The following is a 14,292-nucleotide window of genomic DNA, read 5'->3' as shown; positions in this document are numbered from 1 at the left end:
AACCTCTGCAGACTTCCAGTTTCCTGTAGGGTCCCCTGGAAACCACAAATCAACAAGACAGTGACCTTCCAAGGCAAGGAAAGGGAAGAGGTTCTAGAGTCACACAACCTTCAGACTGGACCTTCAGGTGATGGGTTTTATTCTGTTCAGGACAACCTGCATCTTTTTTTCACCCAAATAATGTGGTGCAACAACCATGCACTTTGCTGTGCTCCTTGGTGGATTTAAACCAAGAGCTGCCTCATGCATTTGAAAGGCTGATAAGAAAGACACTGGCCTAAGAAAAGGTTTATGTTTATTCCTGAAGTGCCTTAGAAATTAAACATTGTATAAAATGTGACTTTTTTAAAAAAATAAAACAAGTAATGTTGTATCATTTAGCACAAGTAATGTTACTCATGTAGCAGAGCAACAATAGAAGCATGAACAAAGGAAAAGGCTCTGGAAAACCAGAAGAGCAACCATCAGCTCCTACATGCACATGCTTTACCTGGCATCCTAGAAACCCCACAAGTAACATCCATGGAGTAACTCCATACAGAGTTCATAGGGAGACAAACTGCATATTAATATTATCAGGAACCCTGACAAACATGTTGGAGCAATGACTTGCATTCCACTACCACTCGTGTGCTAATCAAAAATAAACTGGTGACAGCACTTAATAAACCAGACCATTCTTGCAGCATCCAGGGAATAATCTCTTGCAGCACTGGTACCTTCCTGCTATTCTCCCAATCCCTTCCCTTGTTCCTACAGCCAGAGCTCCGTTTTGGCTGTGGATTGAGAAGGGTGTTGTTTAAACTCCACTGGCTCCGACACACTCTGCCTACCTGTAGCAAATTCTCTCTTCTGGACCTGCTCACAGACTTCAGTAAATAAAATACTCCAGCTTGCAGCTCTCTCCTATATTTTACAACAGGAAATTGAAGTAAGTATTATAACTTTGATATAGAATCAGATGAAAAATCTCCACTGATAATATTTCCACAAACATTTCATGTAACAAATCCATAGCTATCTTTAAATAGATCAAGTTTGCTTCTGTTAATTTCTATATACAATATAAATACACACACAATTAAAACCCTGACATGGTAGAGTCTTGTGTCTGCCTGAAAGATGTCAGAAAGATGGTTTTGGGAACCAAAATCTTCTCTGATCCATGATTAGCACCTCAGGCAAGCTTGGAAACATCTTCATACTGGATATCTTCGACCCGGCGTCCTTTTAAAGGTCCCTGGAGAATGACAGAGTAGAAGAAATAAGGTCACAATATAAAATTATGTGATTCTTGAATTCTCAATGGAGAATTTATAGTAAGAGAGCTAAAGGGGATCTGTTCATGACACAATATTCCCTGTTCCATTATTTTCAACCTGACCAGAGAATGTGACAGGGCCTTGACACTGTCCCAGAAATCCTTTCACTTTCAGGACAGTTTTTGTGTCAGTTAAAGTCCTTGCAATTTTGGGGCAAACATTATCAGCTGTTTTGAATTAATTCACTGCTATGAATTTATAAGTAGTAAAAGATTTACTTTTGAATACAAACTTATATATATAAAGAAACCTAAAAAACTGTTCTCCCTACAATCAGTGAGAAAATCCTCACAGACTTCACTGGTTTCCAGGAGTAGTTTCACCCATTTTTAATTTACATTTCAAAGTTCATGAAGGAAGAGGAAACATCAACACCTACAAGCGTCAGAGCTACAGAAAAATAACCTTTGCTTTCCGAGACCAACATTAACATGATCCTTAGGTCCAACCAAAGCTCCTTCTATCATTGGGGCATCTGTGCAGTCTTTTCCCAAGCAAATTCTCCAGAATCCAATCTGGGCTGAGTTTCTGCAGCCCTTCTTTGAATGGAATCTAACAGGGTCTCCCTCTTGCAAAGGTATGTCTAAGAAGTTTGACTTTCGAGCCTCTCTGCTTTATCAATGAGTTTAAACATTTGTTTTGCAGAGGGGAACAAAGAAGGAGCCACACAGACATGATCACATGGCCTGATTTTAGCTCAGAGAAAAGTGATACATAAAAAACCCCAAACAAACAAACAAGCCTGAAACAAAAAACCCAAACATAATTGCTAACCATGAACAAGACAACAACTCAGCACATAAAGCCCCGTGTTCAGGCTGGAAAAGGCAGGAGAAGATTCACCTCCTCCTTGCATATTTCACATTTTTTACCTTCCCACAAAATAGTACAACAGCCATGTTCAAAATAAACATACAAAATATTTTCCAAGTCTCTTTCAAGTTCAAAATTTGCTAAAATCAGCATCCTGGCATCTTTTCAAAGGCAAACAGCAGAGAATTAGTCTGTGATGGGGGATATGTGGCTTGTTTTCCTACTGGTTGGGGATAGGTGGGGGGTGACCACAGCGCTTTGCAAACCATTAATCCCACCTGTAAAACAGGATTAAGGATAACATGGTTCTTTGTAAAAGCTCTCCATGTACATATGGAAAGATCTACACAAATGAGAGCTTGCAGTGTTTGATACTTACAGAGTCAATGGTTATTGTCACTGAGAACCTCTTTTCATTGATGGATTCCAAGATGCCTTCATTTCCCCTGTACCCACCATTTAATACCATCACTTTCTTGCCTGAAATAAAAATAGGAAAAGAGTTACACAACTTCTTCTATGTGTTGTGTCCAACTCCACTGACAGCTGAGAGAGAGGTTTCTCCCAGCAGCTTCAGGAAGCAACACCAGCTTTGTCTCACAGCCTCCCCATTTCCAAAGGGCACCTCAGTGTGAATCCCAAAATCCTACATCCTGTTTTCGTGTATGCTGACAGTGCTCTGCTTACTGCTGCCCTCAGATGCTCCACACAAGCAGCAGTGTGTGTACCAACCGAAGAAACACCAGTGACCCAGACAGGAGGCGAGGTCAGCTTTGCTAAGTATCCGCTGTTATTCCAGGCATGACTTTGGAGGGAAGTTACAGGATAAACATGAGCAAGGGCTCTGCAGGGTTCCCAGATGTTCTTCCTGGCAGCTGAAGAGAGATGCTTTCATCTCTTCAACTGAACTGCTGGTCTTCTCAGAAAAGACTCCAATTCTGACAGAAAAGGACTGCGAAGACTGGAAGTGATCTTTAAAGGTTGTCTACTCCAACCCCTCTGCAATGATCTGAGACATCTTCAACGAGACCAGGTTGCTCAGAGCCCCCTCCAACCCGGCCTTGAATGTCTCCAGGGATGGGGCATCCATAGCTTCCCTGGGTAACCTGTTGCAGGGTTTCACCACCCTCATCTTAAAAAAATTCATCGTTATACCTAGCCTAAATCTACTCTCTTTTAGTTTAAAGTCATTACCATTTGGCCACTGTCCTGTTGCTACAGGCCCTGCTAAAAAGTTTGTTCCCATCTTTCTTATAATCTCCCTTTAAGTACGGGAAGGGCCTCTAAGGTCTTCCCAGAGCCTTCTCTTTTCCAGGTTGAACAACCCCAGCTCTCTCAGCCTGTCTTCTCAGGAGAGGTTATGGTACTTTCAGGTGGGGGAATTATAATTAGGCTGAGAACACAAGCAAACAGCCGTACCTGGTGCAGGTATTACAGTTTCTAGATGTGTCTGATCAAGCTTCAGTTTGTCTCCAGAGTCAATCACCTTCACGACCGCTGTGTATTTGTCAATCACTTCCTGTTGTGAAAGCCAGAGGCCAGTCAGAGAAATAAAACATTTTTCTCTAAATTTACATTTCAAAGTTAACAAACTTGGCATCACGAGTCTGCAATTCTACATTGTCAACAGCAGCAGGGCCTTCTGAGCTGTGCCAAAAGCCTCCAGCTTCCATAAACTGCTGATTGGCTCCACCCTGAAGTCAAGGCCAGATTAAAAGGGCTCCTCTTGAGCATCAATGCCTGGTCTAAGTGGTCACTAATTCTGTCACTAATTCTGTAAACCTTGTTTGAAGGTATTCTCAAACTTTGGGTCAGCTACCTTAGCTAGTCTCTTAAAGATGGAGAGTAAAATAGAGGCTTCTTTTCCCCATGGGAGGCTAAGCTGGCTTCAAACTACACTGGGATCCTATCTCTTAATAAGGCAAAATGTTACTGATCATCCCCACGCCTGGCATAAACCCTGTTCCACTTCTCCTATCCAGAGCTCAGTGGAAGCCAAGCCATTGGGACACACAAGTCCTCCCAGATGTCCACCCAAGAAGCTGTAATTTTCAGCTCTGTGCCCTCTAGTCAATCATTCAAAACACATCTGGGTGTAATTTTTGAGGCTCTTGCCAGAGACTGTTGAGCCTTGGACTACCTAATACACATCATTTCACTGGCAGTGGCTAAAAGAAAGGTAAGATTACCAGCCTGGAGATTTTGCATGCAAATGAGATCCTGCAAAGCTTGAATATCAGTGCAAAAGTGACTAGTTTCAGCCTAAAATCGAACTGCACTGCTCTTGGTTGGATGTGTCAATAGGGACAAACCACACAGGACAAAACAACACTTAAGAAAGAATCTCTGAGAAAATGACATTAAACCAATTCAGAGGTTCCCTCCCTGCCCAGAATAAGTCCTAATACAGGTAAGGTGACATTTCAGCCCCTAACAGTGTTGACTTCAGGCTGAACAATCTGCACAATGAAACAAAATTTCCGAAGTCACAGCGGAAAAGCCAAACTATCTTACCTTAACAACTGCCTTCTTCTTGTGATACTTCTCTCCAAGCTTTTTCGTTACAATTTTTACAATGATTTCCTGAGACATTTGAAAGGAGAGAAAAAATAAAATTAAATGCCAAAATATACAAACGACTCCACAGTCTAAACTAATTGTAAGTTCCAGTTGCTCTGAGTCCAAGCCCAGACTGAGTAGCTCGGTGTAGGAAGCAGGGTTAGTAACGATGTGGCTTTCAGGAATCTGTCTTTATTCTCAAATTATTGTCTCAAAGTAGCACCTCTCAAGACTTTTTTGGGTTTTTTTTACAATTACAATTACACTTGAATTCAGGATATAAAGTGACAGACCACAATGGGTCAAGAGCAGGAAAGGAAAGAGTGATTTTAGTTTGGAATCTGCTTTTGGATCTCTACACAAATCAATAGTGGCTTCAGAGATGCAGAATTGACTGTATTTGCTCTAATAATAATTTTTAAGACACTTACAGGCTGCAACCAGTAGTCTCTTCGAGCTGTTCTCTTCTTCTCCTCTTCAAGCTACAGAACAACAACAAATAATCTCCATTTACTTCCTCATTCCACTGCAGCTTTCCCATGCCTTTCAAAAGCTGAACCAATTCTCCAGCCCCACATCAAGTGGGGAATAAAAAAAAATCCCCAAGCCCTAAATAAGGGTAAGTTATTGTGTACTTGCTGCATAAAAATCAATCTCGTGACAGCCAGGAACCCTTGATAAAATGATGGTGATTCATATTTTTTTTTGGTCAAGTGTTTCTAGATATTTTCTTCTCTTGCAAAATCTGTATTCTTTTACTTCCAATACCACAGTCGTCTGGGGAACGGGCACAGCTGAGCAGCAGAAACCAATTCTCATGGGGAAATGAAATTATTTTGCCTGGTAAGATGTGAAAGTCTGAATTCCACATGCACTGAAGGGCTGAGGTCACTTCAAAGGGACACCCTGGTAGAGTGGACACTGCCACAGGCATGGGGACACACAGATTCTACATGGTTATTACCTCCATGATCTCATCCAGTGCAGATTTCTTCTTCTTCTCTTTGGGCTGACTAGAGCTATGAGCTGGTTCTTTTCTTTTAACTGCCCCCTCCACCATCTGCAGTGCATTCTGTCCAAGGACACTGTTGGAAGAGTAAGATGGTCTTTTCACAGCAGATCTTACAATCTTTCCTCTACCAAGGCACATTTGAAGAACTGGCTGTCCAAAAAGGCCTAATCTGCCTAATTTCATTTGTGCCAGTCACCTTCCAGACCCTGCATGATCAGTTCCTCTAGAACTGATCTCCTTGGGGTGCAAACTCCATGTCCAGTCAGGGTTACTGCTGGCAGTCCAGCAGAATGGACACAACTTAATGATCAGTTCACCACTGTACAAGCAAAGAGTTGATTGAGAAGTTGAGTTCAATGGAGAAGACAAAAGCCAGTCTGTAAATAAGGTTTTCAAATTTGAAGGGACAAGTGTGTGGCTTTAGAGAAGCCACCTGGACAGAGGAACTCTGAGACATGGCAGATGTCTAGAACTCCCTTCAGACAGAGATACTGAACCCATCTGGCAATGGGAGAAAACACATGGGAATCTGTAGAAACAAATGTTACCTTCACCATCATATTCAAAATAGGCAAACAGCCTAAAAGTTAGGAAAGAAAAGAACAACCAGCACAAAAAGTTACATATTGGGGAACATCCAGGTAAAGTGAGAACTGCCTACATGCAGCTTTAGTTCAGCCATTTTTATAAAAAACATTTGAATGCAGTAAAAAAAATTAGGTGTTATCTCATGCTGAAAGATGAAGGTGGCTGTTGTGAGGTGACAGTAATGCAATATTAATATGGCCTTAGGACAAAATTGCATGTTCTGCCTGTGGTGAGAATGTTGGAGGTACTACCAAGGGAGGATACCCAGTGGAAATGAAGATACAGAAATCGCAGTAGAAGCAACTTTGAGAGAAAAATCGTATTTCAGAGCAAGTCTGGATAAACATAGCAGAGTTTGAGAAGAAACAGCACATTAAATTACAAACAAAATAGCCAGTGCTTAAAATAACATCTCATAAAGGGTAACATACAATTAAAACTTAACAGCTGCAGTGCCTATATTTAAGAAGACAAACATATCTAGCTATGAGGTAACTAAGGGATTCCTGGGTGTAATTAGTAAAACAAATCTTATTTAACATATTTATTAAGGATCCTGGGACAAAGAGTCAAGAGACCAACAACATTTTGGTGTTTGGGTGTGTCAACAATATGGAGGACTCAAGGAAGAGTTTGACACCAAATGGGATTGGTTTATCTTGAAAACCATGTTTTGAAAACCACAGCATTCAACAGCACATTATGTAAGATCAGGTACTTTGGAAAAGTTTACTCTGATTGCCTTCTCTCTATTGAGAGCTGTTAAGAACAACAAAAGCAGAAAGGGGTCTGGCTACAAGCACAGGTGACAGTTACTAGTGTGGAGCAGCCATGAAAGAGTCAAATGCAATGAAAGCATCAAGACTGCCAAGCATCAGTGCCTAGAATAAGCCATGGTGATGTTCCATTGGCTGTATGCACAAATTCAGTCAGATCTCCTGTTCAAGATCCACTGAAACTGGAACAAGGACAAGGAAGGGATATTCAGGGGGTGAGGGGAATGGGGAGATGAGCAGTGTGCAGGTCTGGTTGTACAGCACAGTGAAGGCTGACAGCCCAAAACTTTTCTCTACAAATACACTGAGAAAGCAAACACCAGAGAGAAAAAGAACTATTCATTTTAAAGGCACATATCAACATGACAGCACCTGGTATAAACTGACCATGAACATTCACCTGGGAACATTTACCTGGGAACTTACAAACAAGGTCCAAATTATCAGAGCAAACAGCTTCTGAAAGATCCTCCCCTGGGATTGCAGGGCTGGGGAGATCCCAACTGTGTACAGTGGAGGCTGCTCAGTGTGCTGACACTGGTACACTTGCAGCACTGCAGACAGGAGTCAGTGACCTTGACAGTGGTTTCTGCTCATTCTTAAATTAGAATTACTTCTAATCTCACTTGTCCAACGGATGAGTTAAGCAGGGATTTGACGAGGTAAGTTACTGAGGGAACAAAGAAAGCCCAGGGCTCCCAGTCTGCTGAAGGCCAGTGGGCATCAGGAGCTGTACCCACAGTGGCAGTGGAAACTCCCAGCTTCTTGTCAGCCACAGGGACAAGGGAAGAAATGTCTCCCCTCTTACTTCCCTCCTCAGAAAGGCTCCAACCCCACCCAACTACCTGTATTCTCATGCTCTCCAAACTCCACCACCCACCAACTATGATCTTCTGGTCCCATTTCTGCACCACACTCAGGAAATACAAGTGCCAGGTTTCCACAGCTTGAGCTGTGAGCACAGAAGGTGGGAAGCAGGGAAGTCCTCCTGCATACTATGCTGGGGAACTGGATATCAAGCTGACCTCCACTGCTCCTCAGGAACAGCCAACAGCTGCAGAACACACCTGTACACTGACACAGGGAAGCAGCCTCCACACATGACTCTGAAGTGATGCCTGAATCACCACTTTGCCATGAAATGCTTATCCTAAATTTGCTTCCACATTACCATTACAAAATTTACAGACAAGTATCTCTCGTATGCTATGAATAAATTAGACTACTTGATACGTGATTTCACATTCGGCCAAATTTTAGCTCACTGAAACTATTCAAGGGAGTGTCTGCATTAAGTTTCAGACTCACCCTAATCACAATTTAGTGCTTAGGGATAATTCACAAGTTTTCCTCAAAGCCTGAAATCTGGATCTATTATTGCAAAGAACTGCTTTACTGTCTCATTTTCTGCCTGGCACATATCCCATCAGATACCTTATCTAAGAGCTGAGTGTGATGAGAGGAAAGCTTTCCTTTTACCTGCAACACATTTAATTACAATATTGCCTCACACGAAAAGATGTATGATCATCCAACAGTTCCACAGACTGCTGTAAGTCAGTATTATTTGCATTATTGATCCCTTTTGTCCTGCATTGCTTGTGGTTATATGATGACAATTAAATTCAACAGCTTTAGAAAGATTTATTTCAGGTAGATTCAGCTGCTTAAACGATGACCAGAGGAAGAATTTTCTCCAATTAGACAAGGCAATTAAACCTTTTAGGAATCAAAATTAACAAGTCAGGAATACCCATTCATAAAAGGCAGCTGGGACTAGATAGCATCACTTCAAGTGCTTTGGCTGGATCCCTTTTCCATCCTCCCTTGGAAGAACCTGTACCTGCCTTTTACTTTACAGGCATCTGCCATAAACCACATGAATTCAAGAAGGCTCCTCACAGCACACATTTAAGATACACCAATTCACCCATTTTAAATACAGAAGGAACCATGAAGTCATTTACTATCCAATTCTGAAAAACAAGGCAGGATGAGATAAGAATCCAAATATTTCAGGATGAGACACATCTTCCTGCCCACACAAATATCATTGTCATGGAAGTGCTTTGCAACAATAAGAGTTCCCTTAAATTCTTTTCTCACCTTGTTTTAGAAGATGCTGCGATTGAAGTACTTGCTCCTTTGTTTAAATTAAATGTAACTAAAAAATAAAAAGACATTACTCTATTTCTATCTTTAAAAATAACTGCATTGAAGGATGTTACAATTTTTAATATCTGCAAATAGAAAAGATCATAAATTTGAAAATGTTTACTAATCTGTATTTTGGTTCAGCTTTTAAAATAAATTAAAATTTATACAAAAGAATACTCTGCATTTCCAAGTTCCTCTTTATAACTGATCTCAAAGCACTTTATTAGGCACTAAACAGGCCTCAAGTGCTCATCTCGCTTGAATCACAAAATCACCTTCAGTAGGTTCTAGAAAATTACATCTATCAAAATCTGATTACCTTTTTCTTCTTCATTTTCTCTGTTCAGTTCAGTATAGACAGGTATTTCCTACCAAAAAAATACAAAATACATTTCAAGATTCAAACAGAAAACTGAGCCCAGATATAATTTCTGGTGGTCATTGATTAGCTCAGTGTTAAAGATTACTCCAAGGTTATCACAAGTAACTGTAATATTCAATCTGGCTTGATTCATAAAAGATAATAAATTGAAACCATTACAGGCTCCTGTGCAAAATTCACTAATTAACACCCCTACAGAGATGCTGCCTAAACTTGCTCAACTCCAGGATGAAAGGAAAGTGGCCTTGCTGTAGCAGTTTTCTCTATCTGAACCAGCATGATCTGCCTGGTTTCTGGATAGACTGATAACTCCAAGAAGGAAATTCTGATATCTTTCCAAATTTTTAGCACTGGAGGCTCAGACCATTTAAATTTCAATTAGTTTTAAATTAAGAAGCACATAATTGTATACAATTAAATGTGATTTAAATGTACCTATCAATACCTAGGATCAAATTTGAGGTTCCAGCCCTGGGCAACAACATGTATGGAGGTCATGGAATGATGCCAAATAAACATCTCCCAAATAACCTCACCAGCACTATCAAAATAGAACTTTTCACTGTGTGAATTTGATTATGCCAGATTCCCCTGGTTGTTTATCTCAACCTCCCCAGTGTACAAGGTACTTGTTATCTGCAGCCCTCGAACCATAAATGAAAACACATCATGCAGGTTACTGGAGTGTTTACTCTCCCTTCCTAAATTCAAGAGTGGCTTCTGAACCACTAATCATGTGAAGAACAGTAATTATTACTCCTTTAGTACTAAAGCAAGCTGGGTACAAAGTAACTCCAGGTTAGGAAGCAAAGGAAATACCAGAGGAAGGATCCCAGCAGCACCAAATTCCCCATTAACTTAACCATGAGGAGTTTTGAGCAGAAGGTTCACACACAGTGCAATTTTCCTTACCAGTTCTTTCCCCTCCAAACCTCTTCTAACTTGTTGTTCGATGAACTTAGCAGTTTTTTCTTCATCATCAAGGTCCTGTTTCTTCTTCCTCTCTTGCTCTTGTTGCCTACGAATAGTCTCAGGGTCCCTGTCAATGTACTGAATGTACCAGCCTTTGGGAGTCTCATCAACCTTGCAAAGACCTAGAAAGTCAACACAGGATAAGATTAATTCCTACAATATCAAGATCATTTCAGTCCATGTTCACCATAACAATGCAGATACTTTACCAGAGACAATATACCCCTCACTGGACTGCAAAAATTGACTTTGAATTATCTGTACTATGTGTTTCTGCCCTCCAGCTACCCAGATCTATTTGGAAATAAGCCAGAGTTGTCATAAAGTGGATGAAGTGTTTTACAATACTTTCCTTATTGAAGAAAATATTTCCTGCCCACTGAAAACACAAATCTCTCATGTATAAACAACACATACTAATAGCATCATACTAAAGGAAATGTTCCAGTGCTGCGTTATTGTTACTGACTCTGGCTAGACTGACTTTCCAAACACTCCATGACCCGTGGATGTATCCTGTAGGACAGGGGCAACCAGAGCCAAAGTAAACTTTCTGTCACCCCACAGTGCCATTTAATCTCCCTTCCTTCCACTGAGCACAGAACTGCAGAGCTCAAGCTTTAACCCTTCCATGAGGCCAACAATGAAAATGACTGCTTGCTTCTTGTCACCTCAAATATGGAAGGATTCTGCAGTCATAAGGAGTGTTCTAGGTTTTCTTTCTAAATGGCAAATGTTGGAAGCTGATTTAGAATTTAGCAGAACCTCCAGCAAATGCTGACAAGCAGATGAAACAAGGAAAGACGCACAACTGACGTACTTATCAACATGGTTAGCAAAGAAAAACATTTGGAAATCTGTTAATGTATATACAGAAACAGAGAGGAAGAAAGAAAAAGGAAACAGAACTAATATAAATATTTACTGATCAATTATCAGCAATTCAATTACCCAATAATTTTAAGACTTCCCAGCCCCACTCACCTTCTCTCCCTAGCCATTTTGTGAAATCAGTCAGTGTCTCCCACTGTGTGGCATTCATGTGGATGTGTTCTCGATGGCTGATGTATTCATTGTACACAATATTATTGTGGACTCTCTTTGTTCCTGAAATACAGAATTATTGTTATTAAATACAAGTGTGGAACCCAGGACAAACCAACCAAAATGCCTTGCACTGAAACAACAAAAGACATTAAAAACAAAGAGCAAAATATTTACCAAATCGCCTCCTGAGCAGTTCTAGGAAATCATTTCGGAATTCCCTTGGGGGGATAAAAAGAAAGGATTTTAGCAAAACTTTAACAATTACGAAGCAATTTTCTGCTGTCATTAACAAATAAACATCTGCATTATAAACCTGACTATTCTTTCGATCTGAGCATGATGAAATTCAGCCACATTTCCCTTTTTCAGTAAAGCAGCATTAAATGCAGGATGTGTGCACAGAGAAACAGAATATGGTACATGCACACACAAAATCTCCAAGAGGATAACAGCTTCCCAAAGGGATAAAATGGAGCAAAGGAATCTCTACACTTCCTACTAATTGACGGTATTTTGTTACCAGGCGTCTTCCCAGGCTGACTGACACGGAACACAGGGCAGGACAAAGGGCAGATGGGGCAGATGGATCACTCATCTCCCTGCTAATTCCAGGGCTGGAGCACAAAGCCTCACTTCAGGCTCGTGCTGAAGACAACTCCAGTCATCCCAGCTGTCATGTAGGTCAGCTGGACAAAGGACTGGGAGAAGCTGTAGGATGTCAGTCACACCCCTGACTTGTTGTCTCTCTGTTATGGCTCCTTTAGCTCATGTTTAGTGTGGCAGTCACTCAGATGGGGCACAAAGGTGACATATTTGTAACACAGAGCAACTTTAAACAGGATTCAGACACGAGATAAAACTATCAAATTTGATTAAACACCATGGTTCCCCGAAATCTCTTACCTAAGTTCAAAAGTGGCATTCTCTAAATTTTCAAATTGCCATTAAAAAAAGAGCTGACACTAAAATGTATCACAATAGAGTGTCTCCAATGGGACATTTTTTGGCCTTAGAGGTGTAGCTGTGCAGATTTGACACAGGAACAAAGACCTGGGTAAGAATATACAGAAAACTTACTCAGAGAAGTAATCCATGAACTGCTGAGGATTTTCAGAAGCCAGCAGCAATTGCCTCTGGTGGGACTCAGACATGCAATGACATTTGAAGCCATTCTGTAAAGCAAAAATAAATCCTTTGCACGTCTTTGTCTCAATTTGCAACACAGTTGAAGAAAATATTAAAAATAATGTTTTATGAGTGAAATTTCTTGGAGGGTCCACAGAAAACACCTTAACTCAGCCTCAGCCTAGTGTGGGGTGGTTGTTCCTCCTGACCAGATAAGCCCTTACAAAAATATCAGCTTGTGAAGTAGTGAAGCTTTTTTTTTGCTTGTAGTCACTGGGAAGAGAACAGGATTTGAGATTTTTGGGTAAAAAGGAGAGAGGCACAGGAACAGCTGAAGAATGATAGAATTAAACATCCACAGGATGCTCTGCTTCCCTATGGCACATTAGAGAGGCTGTTTATGGAGAACGGAAAACTAAAATGCAATCCTCAAAGATGGGTCAGGGCCAACAGGCTTTCTCCAAAGTGGATGAGGACTTCTCCCACTGGGGATCCCAACAGGATCGTCCCACGACCAGCAACTGGGAACCCACCAGGTCCCACCAATCTGCCCCCAAGGGACTGTGATCCATACAAGAGGGATTGAGGTCCCCCAAAGAAGAATAAGGGCCCTCTCCAGTGCTCCCCCAGAGCACATCAGGGCTCCCCGTGCCCCCAGAAAGGGAAGCCAGGATGCTCCCTATTAGGATCACACTCCACAGATGGGATCAGAGCACCCACAAGGCAACTGGGGACATTTTCAAAGGGAACCTGAGCCAGCCCTGTACCCCCCTCACTCCACTGGGAAACAAGGGAACCCACACGAAGGTCATGAGGCCCCACAATTCCTGAGGGAATTGCGGCCCCCTAGAAGGGGATCAGGAACTCCTACAAGGGCAATCGCAGCTCTCCCAGTGTCCTCAACAGCATTAGGGACATTTACAAGGGAGATTGACAGGACAAGGGGGAATGGCTCTAAACTGAGAGAGGGTGGGGTTAGGTCGGATATTAGATAGAAATTCCTCCCTGTGAGGGTGGTGAGGCCCTGGCACAGGTTGCCCAGAGGAGCTGTGGATGCTCCATCCTTGGAAGTGTTCAAGGCCAGGCTGGACAGGACTTGGAGTAACCTGGTCTAGTGGAAGGTGTCCCTGCCCATGGCAAGGAGTGGAACGAGATGATCTTTAAAGTCCCTCCCAGCCCAAACCATCCTGTGATTCCATGAGATCGGAGCCGCCAGGAGGGCTGGAGGACCCCAACCGAGGGGTATCCCTGTTGTATTCCCAGGAGAACCGCCCCCCTCGAGGGGACTGCGGGTCCCTATTAAGGAGCCGGAGCCGCCCGTGCCGCTCACGAAGGAGCGGCGCACCCGCAGTTACCTCATCGCGGCACTGCTTCTGGCACATCTGGCAGTACCAGCGCAGCTTCTGCAGCCCCTTGGACTTGATGCGGTTGGCGATCGCCTTGGGGCTGAGGAAATCCGACTTCCCCATGACGCCGACCCCGGCCCCGGCCCCCCTGCCTTTCCCTCTCCCGATCCCACCGCCCCGGAAATGGCGGCGG

The 14,292-nt window shown here is 42.2% G+C and overlaps 1 protein-coding gene across 2 annotated transcripts; it reads right to left on the bottom strand.

The window, feature by feature from the left end:
* Positions 1–278: 278 nt before the first annotated feature.
* KIN (Kin17 DNA and RNA binding protein) lies at positions 279–14,270 on the bottom strand. 2 transcript variants are annotated; one of them, XM_064656546.1, is made up of 13 exons: positions 14,109–14,270; positions 12,706–12,800; positions 11,803–11,846; positions 11,566–11,688; positions 10,522–10,703; positions 9,547–9,595; positions 9,177–9,234; positions 5,659–5,782; positions 5,126–5,176; positions 4,650–4,718; positions 3,555–3,654; positions 2,515–2,615; positions 279–1,240 (listed from the first exon to the last, which is right to left on the bottom strand). In XM_064656546.1, the coding sequence occupies exons 1-13, from the start codon at positions 14,220–14,222 to the stop codon at positions 1,178–1,180; spliced, it is 1,173 nt and encodes a 390-aa protein (XP_064512616.1). In that variant the 5' UTR covers positions 14,223–14,270; the 3' UTR covers positions 279–1,177. The 2 variants fall into 2 exon arrangements, with proteins under 2 accessions (XP_064512616.1, XP_064512617.1); XM_064656547.1 differs by having other exon boundaries at positions 5,659–5,779.
* Positions 14,271–14,292: the final 22 nt, after the last annotated feature.

The sequence above is a fragment of the Pseudopipra pipra genome, chromosome 5 (genome assembly GCF_036250125.1).
Source record: "Pseudopipra pipra isolate bDixPip1 chromosome 5, bDixPip1.hap1, whole genome shotgun sequence".
Classification (NCBI taxonomy): domain Eukaryota; kingdom Metazoa; phylum Chordata; class Aves; order Passeriformes; family Pipridae; genus Pseudopipra; species Pseudopipra pipra.
The sequence above is the reverse complement of the archived record's forward strand: the minus strand, read 5'-3'. Positions and strand labels throughout refer to the sequence as shown.

Bases quoted from the DNA above. Each gene is read 5' to 3' on its own strand.
- KIN (XM_064656546.1), bottom strand. From the start codon at position 14,222: ATGGGGAAGTCGGATTTCCTCAGCCCCAAGGCGATCGCCAACCGCATC. The intron at 12,801-14,108 runs GTAACTGCGGGT...TTTGCTTTACAG, and splicing joins AGAAGCAGTGCCGCGATGAG to AATGGCTTCAAATGTCATTG. The intron at 11,847-12,705 runs GTAAGTTTTCTG...TATCCCCCCAAG, and splicing joins TTCATGGATTACTTCTCTGA to GGAATTCCGAAATGATTTCC.